Source organism: Camelina sativa, chromosome 7 (assembly GCF_000633955.1).
Source record: "Camelina sativa cultivar DH55 chromosome 7, Cs, whole genome shotgun sequence".
NCBI classification, from domain to species: domain Eukaryota; kingdom Viridiplantae; phylum Streptophyta; class Magnoliopsida; order Brassicales; family Brassicaceae; genus Camelina; species Camelina sativa.
Genome location: NC_025691.1, coordinates 1,613,732 through 1,629,566, shown reverse-complemented (window position 1 = coordinate 1,629,566; position 15,835 = coordinate 1,613,732). Strand labels below are relative to the sequence as shown.

Sequence of the window (15,835 nt, the reverse complement as noted above, 5' to 3'; positions counted from 1 at the left end):
CAAGTGAAGTGTGGTTCGGATCGCGGTTATTTTTTCCGGATTGCAGAGAAATGACAAAAGGGATGATGAGCTATACTTGCGATGAAGCCAAGTTTCATATTGATTCCAAATCTCAGATTACAGCAACTGCGTTTGGAAACCCTATATGTCACTATGATTATATATGATCATTAATTAGTTTATTGTTTTAGCCTTATTATTTCTCATGAAGATTGAACCATCTTTTAATTTATATTTGTTGGATTTATTTTGAATATTTCATAGCATTATATATAAAACATCTCGAATATTCTACCAAAACTGGGTTTGATATCGATTTAACGTAGATTTTTCTCTTCAGTAAAAAGTTTATAAAACGTTGTCAATAATCCACTATTTTGATTTTAGTTGATATATGCCCCAACCCCCAAGCAGCCTGCACATATAAATGGAGTAAAGTAGTATCTAAGGTATTTGAATAGAAATGTATGTGTTCGTTAGATTCACTGAAATCAGATTTGATTTAGATAAAAAAGTTTAACCTTTTATAAAAATGGTCCCAAAGTATGCTCAATATAAAGCTTTTTACAAAGCGGTGTCTAGAGCTACACATGTTCAGTGACATATCATAACATTAAATTATAGGATATAGAGTTAATTAATAAAGATAAATTTTTGATCTAATTTATATTTTATAAAAGTGATTTTCTTTAATAAATGGAAATTCAGTTTTTTGTTTTTTTTCCATCAAAGATCATATTTAATTTTGCTAGATTTTCATTAAATATCATATACTAAAAAAATTAATAGCACAATTCATTAGGAATCAGAAATAACTCTAAATAAGCAAAAAAAAAAAAAGTAAAATATTTAAAGGAGATACATAGATCTTATGGAAGAAAATAAAAACTAAAGAAGTGCATATATAAACATGTTTATATGATACATTTCTTACAATCTCTCATCTTCTTTTGTACACTCTAAAATCGTTTTTTCTTTCTTCCTCCCTCGAATTCTTTGGTCAACGTAAGACACAAAATGGAACACGAAAAAGAAGCTTTTGTTGAGAAAGAAGTCAAAAAAGAAGTTCCAGAATCTAACTCTACGATTAGAGAAAAGGAACCAATTCATGAAACTATTGTGTTGTGTGTTTGCTTATTGATAATTTTGGGATTATATTGTGGCGCGATATGTGCATATTCCTCTTTCCCATCGGCAAATAAATCAACTCAAGTGCCTTATATTACAATAGCTTTTATGAATTTTACGGTGCTCGATACAAATACTCGTCTTAGTGCAAATTGGGATTTATCAATTAGAGTTCCCGAAAAACTTCATGGTTCCTTTATATGTCTACCAGGATACTTTCAAGCTTCTTTACTTTACAAGAATATTACCATTGCTACTTCACCCATAAGAAGGTTCCAATGTTTTTTTTTTCTTCTAAAATATATATATATATATATATATATTTGAATGCTTCTAAAATATTTATTTATTTAACTTAATTGTTTCTTTATTGATATATATATATATATATATATATATATATATATATTCTAACGAACAATCAAGAATATGTTTGCTTGATCAGTTACAACAATCTCCAAGGCCATTGCCCTCAACTGCTCAAGGTTTCAGGGGTTGTCTCTGAAGAGGATATTAATGGTGCAATTGGCAAAAGCATTATGAATGACATTAAGGAGAGAGTGGAAGTGCGTTTGGGGTTGCGGTTGTTTCTTCCGGATAGCGGAGAAAACATGACAGGGTCAGGGACGATGGAATTTGCTTGTGATGAGGTAAAGATGCAATCTGACTTGAGTACTCGGAATATTACATCAACTGTGGTTGGGAGTCCTACTTGCCTCCTTGTTGGTCACTAGCTTCTTGTTTAAATATTTTAATAATATGGAGAGTACTGGACTTAATTGTGTCTGATATCGATTTTGTGTATATTTCTCTCTTTTAATTGATGATAATTTTTTTTATAAATTTGAGTTGTTCTTCTGGATTTCGATTTAGATGTTAAACGATTGCTATGGGGTTTTTGATGTATTAATTAGAGTCTTTTAGTAAAGAGACTAATTAAGAGAGACTCTCTCTCTCTCTTGGTCAGAGTCTTCTGACTCTAAAAGTGCTCTCTCTCTCGTACGTTGATCTCGTAAGATACCTGATTTCAACTTGATCTGCTTCCTATGAATGTGATGCAGCATATTTTGCACTCTTGTTGGGCTTCGGTGTTGAGTTACTTGCCCAACAAGCTACAGTGGTCTTTCTCTTTGCGTTAAGGTTTCGTTTGTGTTAATCTACATCTCTATAAATAGAGATTGTGGACTCCATTGTAGGACGACTTGCTTTTGAGATTGATAAAATAAAAAACCAAAAAAAGAGGTAGTCTTAACTACCCAAAGAGCTTGTCTTAGAGCCCTGCACAACCCTTCCTGGAAGCGATCCCAACTCTATCCCTTTTCTTCTCCACGCTTTATCATCACCATTGACATCTCTCTCTTGTTACTCTGTTTTTTCTCACACTAAAACAGAGCAACGCTCCACCTTTGTTCAGTTTGCGTTTTCTCCAATCATAACGCAGCTCCGCCTCTCTTGTTATAGCTTCCGCCCCTCATCAGAATGCGATTCTATTCATATTCTAGTTATTATCGGTCTTGAGATTGATACGGTTGCAGAACACGGTTTTGATTAGTTTCGTCCTAGTCTACAACGAGAATAGGATTGATTGTTATATAGAAGATGGATTTTCTCAGCAATCTACCTGACGATCTTGTTTGTCATATCTTGTCCTTCCTTACGACCAATGAGGCTGCTTCAACATCTCTTCTCTCAAAGAGGTGGTACAATCTGTTTGCACTTGTTCCTAATCTTGACATCGATGACACTGTGTTTCGATATTCTAATTGCAAAAAAAGTCTGTCGAGCTTCATAGATTTTGTGGATAGAGTAATTGCATTGCAGGGTGATTCTCCCATTAAGAGATTTTCCCTCAAGTGTCAACCTAGACATGTTGATGATCCATGTCGTGTTGATCCATGTCGTGTGAATAGTTGGATAAGTAATGTGCTGCAGCGTGGTGTTTCGGGCCTTGATCTTGCCATCAATATAGATATGAAATGTTTTTTGCCTCCAAATATCTTCCACAGTGGGACACTAGTTGAGCTGAAANCCTCTCTTGTTATAGCTTCCGCCCCTCATCAGAATGCGATTCTATTCATATTCTAGTTATTATCGGTCTTGAGATTGATACGGTTGCAGAACACGGTTTTGATTAGTTTCGTCCTAGTCTACAACGAGAATAGGATTGATTGTTATATAGAAGATGGATTTTCTCAGCAATCTACCTGACGATCTTGTTTGTCATATCTTGTCCTTCCTTACGACCAATGAGGCTGCTTCAACATCTCTTCTCTCAAAGAGGTGGTACAATCTGTTTGCACTTGTTCCTAATCTTGACATCGATGACACTGTGTTTCGATATTCTAATTGCAAAAAAAGTCTGTCGAGCTTCATAGATTTTGTGGATAGAGTAATTGCATTGCAGGGTGATTCTCCCATTAAGAGATTTTCCCTCAAGTGTCAACCTAGACATGTTGATGATCCATGTCGTGTTGATCCATGTCGTGTGAATAGTTGGATAAGTAATGTGCTGCAGCGTGGTGTTTCGGGCCTTGATCTTGCCATCAATATAGATATGAAATGTTTTTTGCCTCCAAATATCTTCCACAGTGGGACACTAGTTGAGCTGAAAGTAAGAAGTGATGATTACTTGTATCTTGAGCGGTGCACTGGCCGTGAAGAAACTTCCTTACCACTGCTTAAAACGCTCGTTTTAAAACTGGCTTTTATTAGTTGTGGCAAGATGGAGATTTTTCTTCGTTCTTTCCCTGTGCTTGAAGAATTATCCATTGATGCTACTGTATGGATCGTGTGTGATGAATACGTGTCAAGTGAAACCCTAAGGAAGCTAACGATCAATTCATACGGTTTTGGAGAGGAGTTGTCGAGTCTGAAGAGCATTTCTTTTGATACTCCACGTCTGGTTTACTTTGACTATTGTGATTATATATGTTGCAGAGGATTATCCAAAAGTTAACTTGATTAATGTAGTTGAGGCTCTACTCAACCTTAGCTTAACTGAAGACCAGTATAGGCAAGCAAGAGCGCCAAGGGACGATCAGGATGATGTTCTTCTCCGTTTTCGAAATGTGTGGAAGCTCTTGAGTGGCTTAAGACATGTTCAGAAACTCTACTTATCTTGCTATACTCTCGAGGTTAGTGTATATTTGTTTTTTTTCTTTAATATATATTTTGTTTCCACTGGTCTCAATCAAAACCAAAACATCATCTACGAGATTCTGAAGCATTATATTATTAGATTCAAATTTATGTTAGCCTTAATTAATGATATAAATTTCATATGCTAAGACCTTTCACTTTTTTTTTTTAATGCACAGTCAAAGGTCATCTTGATGTTTCAAATATATTAGGTTTCAAATAGGGAAATCAAATCAATCCTTGAGATTTTGAAACAAGTATGTTGCACTTGTGTTCTTGTGTAATGTTGAGTTTGGCTTGCCTTGTTTCAGGCGCTTTCTCTATGCTGTGAATCCATACCAGTGTTCAACAACCTCAAAGTGTTACGTATTAGCAGTTACAAGGACCAAGGCTGGCAAGCAATGCCGGTTCTCTTAATGAATTGTCCACTTTTAGAAACACTAGTCCTTGAGGTATAAACACAGCTAGCTCATTTGTTAAAATATTAAGAAAGTAAGAGATCATTCTGCTTTCAGGGTTGAAGCCCCTTCCCTTATTGTTTCCTTTCTGCTTTCAGGGTCTCGTACACTATGTGACGGATAAATGTGGGGATGCTTGTGACTGCGTTCCCGGGGAGAACAAAGGGCGTTCGCTCATATCTTGTCCGGTGAAGAAGCTGCAGATTAAGAGTTTTGAAGGAAAAAAGAGAGAGTTAGAGATGATAAAGCATTTCTTGGAATCTTTTAGGTGTTTGAAGGAGATGGAGATTTATGCTCAAGAGGATAATCCTATACACTACCTCCAAATCCCAAGGGAGTTTGAGCTCTTCAACGAGCTTTATAGTTGTGATGTCCGGTTCCTGGTGCGTGGTTCTTTGTATAAGAGACGTGGACTGCTGTCAACTTGAGATTTGAGAATGAGTCATGTCGGCAAGAAAGACAATTTTTCTGTTAGAATTTTTGAGAAGGGAAGTAAAAAACGGAGTTATAAGATACTTCCTCTCTCCACGTCTGCATAACAAGAATATGTTTGGTTGATCAGTTACAAACAATCTCCAATCCCATTGGCTTCAACTGCTCACGGTTTCAGAGATTCCAGTTAAGTAATATTTGTAAGTGTATTGTAGATAAATTGAATCTATGATGATCAACCTAATCCCTTTGGTCGTGCATGGTCAGGATTTAAAGAAAGTTGTTTGCTTATCACTTGTAAATTCTCCACTAGCTTGAGGAGAATATGTGTGATGGAACCGATCTAGCGAACATATACTAATCAAAAGGACATGACTAAATTGGGTCCCTCTTTGCCTACACAAAAGAATGTCTCAAGAAATTATTATACCCTCCAAAACCAAATCTGCTTTAATTATGTGTAAATCATTTTACCACTCTAACAAAATAATATACCAAATGTTATTATCCAATTTGTCGACACTTTGGTATTGATTCGTTATTAGTGAATGTTCTAAACCAAATCTATTATGTAGTTTTGCTTTTATCCTTCATATTTTATAACTAGAATATAATATTCTATTGGTTTGTATTATAATGTTACCATCGTATTATGCTGGAGTTCAAATACGTTAGAATGCGTAAATAAGTTATAAACGATTTGAAAAAAAGAAAAAATCACAACTCGGTCCCCATAGTGATGAACTTAATCATTCTTGATTATTATTTTTAAAATTAAACACTACGAATAAGATAAAAATCAAAAAACAAAAGCTCATTTGAAAACAAACACAAAGAACCCCAAAAGAACAAAAATATGAGAAGACTCTTTATCTTCTCTCTTCTCTTTTTCTTCTTCTTCCTCTTCTTCTACTCATCATCCTCCTCAAGATCTTCATCAGAATCTCATATCTTTATCTACGGTGGATGTTCACCGGAAAAATACACACCAAACACACCTTTTGAATCGAACTGCGACACTTTTCTCTCCTCTGTCGTCACTTCCTCCTTCGACGCCTCCTTCAACAGCTTTGCCGTCGGCAACGAGTCCTCCTCCTCTTCTTCCGCCGTCTTCGGTCTCTATCAATGCCGTGACGATCTCCGATCATCGGACTGCTTAAAATGCATCCAAACCTCAGTCGATCAAATTACTCTCATTTGTCCTTACTCTTTCGGTGCTTCTCTCCAGCTCGAAGGATGCTTCTTACGTTACGAAACCAACGATTTCCTTGGGAAGCCAGACACGAGCCTTAGGTACAAGAAGTGTAGTTCCAAGAGCGTTGAGAATGACAACGACTTCTTTAAACGGAGAGACGATGTGTTGTCGGATCTTGAGTCGACTCGACTCGGTTACAAAGTTAGCCGGTCCGGTTTAGTCGAGGGTTATGCTCAGTGTGTTGGTGACTTGAGTCCTAGTGACTGTACGGCTTGTCTTGCTGAGTCTGTCGGAAAATTAAAGAATCTTTGTGGCTCGGCGATTGCAGCTGAGGTTTACTTAGCTCAGTGCTATGCTCGTTATTGGGGTTCTGGTTACTATGACTTCTCTTCAGGTCCGTCCATAAATTTAAACCTTCCTTCCATTTACTAAATATCGCTTAAATCACGTAACGTTTAAGTTCGTTCATTATTTTCATGACATATGCTGCTTTATTACTTAGTGCCCATAATATAATTTAAAACTGTAATGAATTATATGTGTGAGACTTTACCATAATTTTAATTCCCGCCGCTTATAACTCAGAAAATTACGAGTCTAGTCGCTTGTTGGTAGCACGAGAAAGCTAAAGAAATCATAAAATGATCCTTTCTTTTAAGTTTTTTCTTCCACTGCAAAGACACCATTAACTACTGAATTAAATAAAATTAAGCTTTTGAATGATTCGTTGGAAAATTCGAGTATCATGATTATAATATCATTGGTCAGAAAAGAATGTTTGTATTACAAATACAATATATTATTCTTTTCTTTATAGGCATAGCCACCCATGTCCCCATTTTTCAACTTTATTTAATATATTCTTTATAGCTTTGATCAATACCACAAAGTCCAAAAGTCACTGCATCTTTAAGAAAAACACTAATTCTTAGCTTGATACTATGGGTCTTATCTCATCTTAAGTATTTTGTCATCACATACTAAGAGATACTTTCGTAATTATAAAGATCCAACTCATGGAGATGACGCCGGGAAAACAATAGCGATCATTGTAGGAGTTATTGCTGGATTCGCAATTCTTGTTATTCTCCTCTCCCTCTGCAGAAACTCTATGCGTAAGTCTATATACTTAGTTACTTACTTTCCTAATCTATACTTAATTCTCATAATCTCATATTTTATTATGTTAATTTGCAGATTGATATAAAAGAAGACACGATTTGGGATACATGCATGGTTGTTATTTTTCCTTTTATTTTACTGATTTTTTTTTTTTTTGGTTTAATCAAAAGGAAACTATTAATGACTTATTATAATATATGGTTTAGATTTGTGGAAGAATTAAATAGTTGAATAGTGTGACCCGTATTGTCTACCTTAAAAAGATGATCACTAACTTTATTCCATTAGTTAGTAGTTTCTTCTAGGCTTATACCCACTTTCCTTAGCAGGCGCAATTATTCGATACTCAATACTTGGATGGTAAAATATGATAACATTCGGATATAAATATTATTTCGGACAACAGCGTGATTCGATTTGAGTATATATCTTTAGGCTTTAAAGGATTAAAGAGGTTCATTCAATCTTTTGGTTAGTGTTATTACGATCCGGGTCTACCCGGTTCTCATGGATCGCACCATATATTCCATTGGGCCATTAAAATTAAGGGCTGGGCTCCAGCATATTAAAGTCTCAAATCTGAAATCTCAATGACTTTACAGTCTCGTCGGGTTTTCTCCCATCTTCCATTTAATTTAATTTCTAATTTTGGGGTAACCTTTTTTCATTAATTCAAGAAAGTTCTTTACCAAAATATTATACCCCATGAAGAAAAGATAATAAGTTTTACTAACTTTACAACTTAACTATTATTCCTACAAAATTAAGAATTTGATACTAAATTATATATATACTACTGACTGATGATCATTCATGGGTTTTTTTTCTTTTACTCCAAAGAGTTGTAATGATGGGAAAAGCTATCATATTGTAATAATGAGATTATGATTTCATTCAGAAAGTTTCGTTATTTAATTTAATCCACTAATCTTTCAGCTCTTTAAAAAGAAAAAATAAGAAGAAGAAGAAGAAGAAAACTACTCTTCTTCTCTCCACACATACACACGTACGTATACTCACACTTCAGTCACTTTGATTCCGTCGCATTAATTTATAACCTGAAAATGTATAACGTAATTAATGAAATTAGTCTCATATGCATGGGCCATCTATAATCATAGAAACAAAAGCTTACACATAGTCTCACACGTGCCTTATCTCTCTCTCCATGTGTTAGATTCCTCGCCACCGTCTTCATCTACGTTCTACGACAAGTTATATTCCTCGTTTTCTATTTAAAATACACAACAACAACAACAACAACAACAACAATAATCATTTACTTAAACGTATTTCAAGAACATAACTAAAACACAACAAAAGTCTTATAATATATATCTACTAAAAATGTACACGTTTGTAAAAGTCACCAAATTAATTACCATCATGTTCTTTCTAGCCATTGCAGTCCTCGTAACCGCCTCAAACACAGCCGAGTTTGATGTACTTGAGATGGCTCGAGCTGCAGTGGTCGAAGCCAGGACTCTTTTTAGGTCAATGGCTGTGGTGGAGAGTGAGGTTGCTACTAGTGGTCATTATTATTTGGCGTTAAGTGAATGCGAAAAGCTCTACGATGAGGGTGAAGCTAGGCTATCGAAACTGGTCGTGGCTCATGAGAATTTTACCGTTGAAGATATTAGAACGTGGCTAAGCGGAGTGCTTGCGAACCATAACACTTGTTTAGACGGTTTGGTTCAGGAACGTCAAGGTCACGATAAGCCTCTGGTCCATAGCAACGTCACGTTCGTACTCCGTGAAGCTTTAGCTTTCTACAAAAAGTCTAGAGGTCATATGAAAAAGAGTAAGAACATATAACATACATTCTCATGTATACATAATTAAATAAAATGATCAATGCATCGTTTGTTTGTCAAATTGGGCAATGATTGATTTCTTCTAGACGCATTATATTTTATCACTAAAACACGATTGTAGGCTGCGTTTTTTGTTTTTTGGAGATATTATGGTTTATTTATTATGGATCTACAATGACATTTTGTAGGGCTGCATGGACCAGCTAGGCAGAACCATAGACTTGGAGGACCAAAACATGGACCAACGAGACCAAATCATGAACCAGAAAGACCAAAACATGGACCAACAAGACCAAATCATGGACTAACGAGACCAAACCATGGACCATCGAGACCAAACCAAAGCGGCGGAATGTTAGTATCATGGAATCCAACAAGGTCAAGGGCGGATTTCGTGGTGGCTCAGGACGGTTCTGCGACTCATCGGACAATAAACCAAGCATTAGCCGCCGTTTCGAGTATGGGGAAAAGTCGGTCGAACAGAGTGATAATCTACATAAAAGCTGGTGTTTACAACGAAAAGATCGAAATAGATAGACACATGAAAAACATCATGCTAGTTGGTGACGGTATGGACCGTACAATCGTCACTAATAACCGAAACTTCCCGGATGGTTCCACTACTTATGGATCAGCAACATTTGGTATAAAATATACAAACGTTATACTTATCTTCATTAATCATGCATGTATGCATGTTGGATATTTAAAGGCTTACTCGTTATTTAGGGGTTTCCGGGGATGGATTTTGGGCACGGGACATGACGTTCGAGAACACAGCAGGACCGCACAAACATCAAGCTGTGGCGTTGAGAGTGAACTCAGATTTGTCTTTATTCTATCGGTGTAGTTTCAAAGGATATCAAGATACTCTTTTCACACATTCGCTTCGTCAATTCTACCGCGATTGTCATATTTATGGTACCATCTTGTATATATATAATACATTCATGTAGAAACTAATTAAAGTCGTACAATGGTTTAAGAGAATTTGTTGGGAAAATTTTGGATAGGTACCATTGATTTCATATTTGGAGATGCGGCTGCCGTTTTTCAGAACTGTGATATATTTGTGAGACGGCCTATGGATCATCAAGGCAATATGATCACAGCTCAAGGAAGAGACGACCCACATGCAACTACAGGTAATATTCATTAATTAAAATAGAAAGTTTTTTAAAATACAACCTTTTTTAGAATAATCTTTGGTTTGACCAACTGTTGACTATTAATTTTAGGGGTCATCAACTTAGAAAATAGAACCATAATCGAGTCCCGAATCAAATTATACTGATATTCAAAATTGAACTGAAAGTACTAAAAATCATCGAAATGAAAATCATTTTAAAACCAACTATATATACACACATGGTTAATGGTAACCGGTTTTCTGATGAAATTGTGTTACTTGGAATAAGGTATTTCGATCCAACACTCGCGGGTCAGGGCCGCACCAGAATTCGAGGCGGTTAAAGGCCGGTTTAAGAACTATTTGGGCCGGCCTTGGAAGAAGTACTCTCGGACAGTGTTTCTCAAAACGGATCTTGCCGGGTTGATCGACCCGAGAGGGTGGAGAGAAGGGAGCGGCAGTTATGCTCTGTCAACGTTGTACTACGGCGAGTTTATGAACACAGGAGCTGGAGCGGGTACAACCAGAAGGGTGAACTGGCCGGGATTTCACGTCCTTCGCGGCGAGGAAGAGGCTTCTCCGTTCAGCGTCAGCAGATTTATTCAAGGAGATTCTTGGATCCCTATCACCGGTGTACCGTTTGCAGCCGGGGTTTGAGTCACTCTTGAATGAACAACCATCAACATAATAATCAAAGCCAACTATATATTTATGTTTTCAAAATATTGTTCTTCTACATGTTAACTGGCCGTGACTTGACTTGTTTTCATATTAAGATATTATATATATTTGTATATGAGGCTATGAGCAACTAAATTTCCAACTAAACAGTTAGAAGAAATGATCAACAACAAAGCGCTCTTGGATTATAAGGAAGAAATATCTGAACACTTGTTTCCAAGTCCTTCTCACAGCCCTTACAAGATCTCCTCAAGCGACCTTGATGGATTCTTAAGGAAGTTACGGAAGCTTTTTGCGGGTAAATTGGTGTAAACCATAGGAGCAAAACAATCTCAGAGTTCAGAGTGGTAGCTTGATCAATAAAAGAAAGAGGATAGTATTTGGAGAGAATTAAAGATTTGTCCTTGTTGTGTAACAAAATAACGAGTGATATATAAAAAACTTATGCTTCAGCTTTATGCAATGTTTTTAAGCCCGGATCAGACCGGTCCAACCGCGATCCGGTTGATTTTCTGGTCTGGGTCACTTATGAAAATCGGACAAACATAAACCCAAAAAGAACCGGAAAAATCTGCTAAAAATCATGAACCGATGGTTAAACCAGCGGGTTGATCTCAAATTAAAATATTTTAATTTTATCACACTTTAAACTTAAACTAAATTAAAAATATATGTTGTTATTTATAAAATAATCACTTAATTATTTTATTTAATCATTTAAAAATTTAATTTTAGGTGTTTAATACTTAATTTTGTATGTTTTGTTCATATATTTATATAATATTATATATTATCTTCATAAAATATAAAGAAATTGATAAATTAATTGACTCGTGGTTCAACCGGTTGACCTAGTGACGGTTCACATTCCAGTTCGATTTTAAAAATATTGGTTTTGTGAGAACAAATATTTGACGAGGTTGTTTGGGCCAAATAAGTGTTAAAGCCCATTATTGAAATGGCCCAAACTTCTTGTTCCTTGAGAGTGACACTCCAATCCACCGAACAGAGTTCGTCGGCTCACTTTTCCGGGTGGCCGCCATTTTCAAACCTTGACGTAGGCGGGAATATCGCTGGTAGTGAACCTGACTCGCCGGATAAACTTCTCCAGCTCTACGAGATTACCAAAGAGAAGAACATCCTGCTCACTGTTGTCGCCGCTAAGCTCCTGATCTGATGGTTTGGGCGTATGGGTATGGTATATCAGCCGGTTCTTGTATACGAACGACTCGATTAGAATATGAAAAACACGCGAGTTTGTAATGTTGTAATCGAGGTCTTCCTAAGAAAGGGACTTGTCGATGATGACTTGTCCATTGGGTCCAACCGCACAGCCGCAGGCACTACTCCCAGCCACACGCGAAGAGGCGTAACTATCAGTCAGGCCGCGCTCGATGAAGCCGTACAAAGGACCCTGGATTGTATGAGTGGCCAAGCGGCGCTGATGGCATCTCAAGGCCAAAATGACCAAGCAACGCGCCGTACGCGACCACAATCTGAATCTCGACGCGTGCGAGACGAAGACGCGCTGGCACCACGCACTCTGCGAGCTCAACATAGCACTCCGCGAGCTGAGCACAATACTCCACGAGCTGAGTACAACCCTGCGCGAGCTGAGCACAACACTCCGCGAGATGAGCACAATGCCGCTACTACTCCGCGTGCAGAGCACCATACCAACGGTAGGCCCCGACTCTCGTCGACTGTTGTCAGACCCAATGGCGAGCAACCGAGAGTTCATTTCCAAACTAACCAGATGCTCATGGGTCAACGCGCTGCACCAAATCAATCCGAAAACGTTGAAAATCGCGCCCTACAACAAGAACTTTAGCAGATGCAAGCGAAGAAGATTAAGTCTCAAATGCATAGTAAATATTTGTTTTAATATTTGTTTTAAACATATTGGTTTTATGAGAAAAGTAAATATTTGTTCAAATATTTGACGAGGTTGTCTGGGCCAAAGAAGTGTTAAAGCCCATTATTGAAATTTCCGAAACTTCTTGTTCCTTGAGTGACACTCCAATCCACCGAACAGAGTTCGTCGGCTCACTTTTCTGGGTGGCCGCCATTTTCAAACCTTGACGTAGGCGGGAATATCGCTGGAAGTGAACTTGACTCGCCGGATAAACTTCTCCAGCTCTACGAGATTTCCAAAGAGAAGAACGCGAGTTCGCAATGTTGTAATCGAGGTCTTGCTAAGAAATGGACTTGTCGATGATGCCTTCAAGGTGCTCGACGAAATGCTTTACAAAGAACCAGTTTTTCCTCCTAATAGAATCACCGCGGGTATTGTGTTGCACGAGGTTCGGAAGGGAAGGCTTTTGACAGAAGAAATGATTAATGGGTTGATTTCTAGATTTAGCTCTCATGGTGTCTCCCAAACTCTATTTGGTTGACTCGGTTTATTACTAAGTCTACGCAAAAATGGTGGTAGCACCAATGCAGCTTGGGATATTTTGAGCGACCTGATGAAGAACAATGCCCCACTTGAAGCTCCTCTTTTCAGTGCGGTCTTGTCATTCTTAGGAAGGAATATGAACAATTGTAGAATGAATGCTTTAGTCCTGAAGATGGATGAGGTGTGAATTCGGCCTGATGTTGTGCCTTTAGGGGTTCTCATTGACAGGCTCTGCAGATGCAAGATGGGGAGGTGGAAAGCAGCAGAGGAGTTGTAGGCAAGAATGAAGGTGGAAGAGAGTTGTGCACCCAATAAAGTTACTTACAATTGCTTGATCGATAGGTATGGCATGGCTGAAAATCTTGAGACGTCTAAAGAAGTTGTTTCTGACGACGGGATCAAACCGGATGTGGTTAATCTTAATAGAATCATTGGTGGAATGTGCAGGCGCCATGGATTGAACATGGCGGTTCTTTTCTTTATGGAATATGGAAAAGGAAAGCGTGAAAGGGAATGTGATTACTTATATTGCATTGATCCATGCTGGCTTGTTGCAGCGTCAGTAACATAGAGACGACTATTCATTGTTGGTTTGATAAAATGTTGGGAGCTGGTTGGTTGTTCTCCTGATGCAAAGATCTATTATGCTCTGATCTCTGGATTGTGCCAAGTTAGGCAGCATCATGACGCTATTAGAGTGGTGGAGGATTTGAAACGCCAAGTTAGGGAGGGTTTTCTCCTGACAACAACATCCTTATTGGGTTGTTTTGTGATAAGAATAATGCAGGGAAAGTCTATGAGATGCTAACCAATATGGAGAAAGAAGGGATAAACTTGATTCCATCACTTACAACACTCTCACTTCGTTTTTCGGCAAACAGAAGGACTTCGAGAGTGTTCAGAAAATGATGGAGCAGCTGAGAGAAAACGGGTTAGACCCGACTGTTGCAGCATATGAAGATGAAAATTGTTTCAGCCTAGAAATTGAAAATTGTTTCAACATATGAAGTTTATGCAACGTTACTCTGCTTATTCGAAAACAACCGGACACTTGAAACATGGAGCTGTGGCTAAGATGGCCAACAAGTCCTGGTTCAAACTACAATATATCAGAGCATGGAAGCATAAAGGAACTGTGACCTAAACATCATCAAAATACAGAGCAGGCATTGCTGGTCGAAAAGGACGATAAGGAGAGACCGACAGATACATGTTAATCTTATACCCATATGGTATAGTTTCTAAATGCTGAGCAGAGTAAGCAGAACCTTCTAAGTTACCATCTGGTTTGCGGCGTAAGCAAACCTTTGTGCACCACACCTCCTCCTGGCTTTGGGAGGAACTTCGATTGTAACAGATCTGAGTCCACACAAGGGCAAGATCTCCGTTCAACAGCCCAAGACCTGCACTTGCGCTTCTCACCCGTCTTCGTTCCAGTCTAAAGTTAAGCACTAGTCTCCACGACTTCATGTCAGAATCGTACCAGTTAAGAACACCATGTTGTACGTCGTAAGAGATGAGGATACCGTGAAATACACAAGTTGTAGGATGACGGAGAGGGTGAGGGACCCAGCACGGCGTACTCGTAAGCCCAGTTTGGATGTTGTAAACACTCATTTTGGCTCGACGCATCAGGTATATATTAGAACCGATGGTTTCTGATGACCTGGCCGGGGCCCCTATGGAACCAAACGTGGAATCCATCCCCAGCCTATGAAGAGGTGAGTCAGCCCAGTTTCTCGTGCGAAAGTTGAAGCTTTTGTAAACTGGTTCATCGTTAAAGGAAACAGAGGGTTTCTTGCCGAACAAGAAAACATCATCTTCCACAACGCCGGCGCACATCAATTCCAGCGGAACAATAATTGAAGAGTGCTCTAAAAGCCTTGTCTTAGAGTTATAAACGAAGACCCTCAGCGATTTATCGTTGCCGCAAACAACAAAAAGGAATGGTCCGTTGCAGAAGATGATATGCCTCATCGTCCTTGATGGATCCGGTGTGTCAACGAACGACACGGGCTCTAACGTAATAGACTTACGATCACCATGCTCACGAATCAAGTAGTATCCTCGATCAAGATTCTTACCGTCTACACGGAGCAGCAGCTAAGAAGTGTTTCGGAGGAGCCAGTATTTCTTGAAGTCAAAAGATTTGACTATCTCACGTAAGTCTTTGCACACGATGGCCATATTCTGATGTTGTCTTCGTGTTAATCGTACGAGAATCTCGTAAGAGATATCCAAAGGGAGTGTGAGAATCCTCGTCAACGACGATGATGACATTCTTGGACGATTCGAGTGAAGTTTTTTTTTTTTTTTTTTTTTTTTTTTTTTTTTTGTTTT

General features: G+C 38.1%; 4 protein-coding genes and 2 pseudogenes across 4 annotated transcripts; 5 read left to right on the top strand and 1 right to left on the bottom strand.

Annotated features, from left to right (window-relative positions):
- Positions 881 to 1,934, top strand: LOC104699829. Its single transcript, XM_010415224.2, has 2 exons — positions 881 to 1,400; positions 1,574 to 1,934. The coding sequence occupies exons 1-2, from the start codon at positions 1,018 to 1,020 to the stop codon at positions 1,860 to 1,862; spliced, it is 672 nt and encodes a 223-aa protein (XP_010413526.1). The 5' UTR covers positions 881 to 1,017; the 3' UTR covers positions 1,863 to 1,934.
- On the top strand, positions 3,311 to 5,381 carry LOC104704174 (annotated as a pseudogene).
- LOC104699827 (cysteine-rich repeat secretory protein 15-like) lies at positions 6,010 to 7,760 on the top strand. The gene is made up of 3 exons (XM_010415223.1): positions 6,010 to 6,745; positions 7,359 to 7,466; positions 7,549 to 7,760. The coding sequence occupies exons 1-3, from the start codon at positions 6,013 to 6,015 to the stop codon at positions 7,551 to 7,553; spliced, it is 846 nt and encodes a 281-aa protein (XP_010413525.1). The 5' UTR covers positions 6,010 to 6,012; the 3' UTR covers positions 7,554 to 7,760.
- Positions 8,728 to 11,212, top strand: LOC104699825 (probable pectinesterase/pectinesterase inhibitor 36). The gene is made up of 5 exons (XM_010415222.2): positions 8,728 to 9,274; positions 9,476 to 9,931; positions 10,017 to 10,208; positions 10,301 to 10,432; positions 10,706 to 11,212. Exons 1-5 carry the CDS (start codon positions 8,821 to 8,823, stop codon positions 11,071 to 11,073), a joined length of 1,602 nt encoding a protein of 533 aa, XP_010413524.1. The 5' UTR covers positions 8,728 to 8,820; the 3' UTR covers positions 11,074 to 11,212.
- Positions 12,056 to 14,903, top strand: LOC104704173 (annotated as a pseudogene).
- Positions 14,636 to 15,472, bottom strand: LOC104704172 (putative F-box/kelch-repeat protein At1g60570). Its single transcript, XM_010420303.1, has one exon. The coding sequence runs from the start codon at positions 15,470 to 15,472 to the stop codon at positions 14,636 to 14,638; it is 837 nt and encodes a 278-aa protein (XP_010418605.1).

Bases quoted from the DNA above. Each gene is read 5' to 3' on its own strand.
- LOC104699829 (XM_010415224.2), top strand. From the start codon at position 1,018: ATGGAACACGAAAAAGAAGCTTTTGTTGAGAAAGAAGTCAAAAAAGAA. The intron at 1,401-1,573 runs GTTCCAATGTTT...TTGCTTGATCAG, and splicing joins GCTACTTCACCCATAAGAAG to TTACAACAATCTCCAAGGCC.
- LOC104699827 (XM_010415223.1), top strand. From the start codon at position 6,013: ATGAGAAGACTCTTTATCTTCTCTCTTCTCTTTTTCTTCTTCTTCCTC. The intron at 6,746-7,358 runs GTCCGTCCATAA...GTAATTATAAAG, and splicing joins TTACTATGACTTCTCTTCAG to ATCCAACTCATGGAGATGAC.
- LOC104699825 (XM_010415222.2), top strand. From the start codon at position 8,821: ATGTACACGTTTGTAAAAGTCACCAAATTAATTACCATCATGTTCTTT. The intron at 9,275-9,475 runs GTAAGAACATAT...GACATTTTGTAG, and splicing joins TAGAGGTCATATGAAAAAGA to GGCTGCATGGACCAGCTAGG. The intron at 10,433-10,705 runs GTAATATTCATT...ACTTGGAATAAG, and splicing joins CGACCCACATGCAACTACAG to GTATTTCGATCCAACACTCG.
- LOC104704172 (XM_010420303.1), bottom strand. From the start codon at position 15,472: ATGAGGCATATCATCTTCTGCAACGGACCATTCCTTTTTGTTGTTTGC.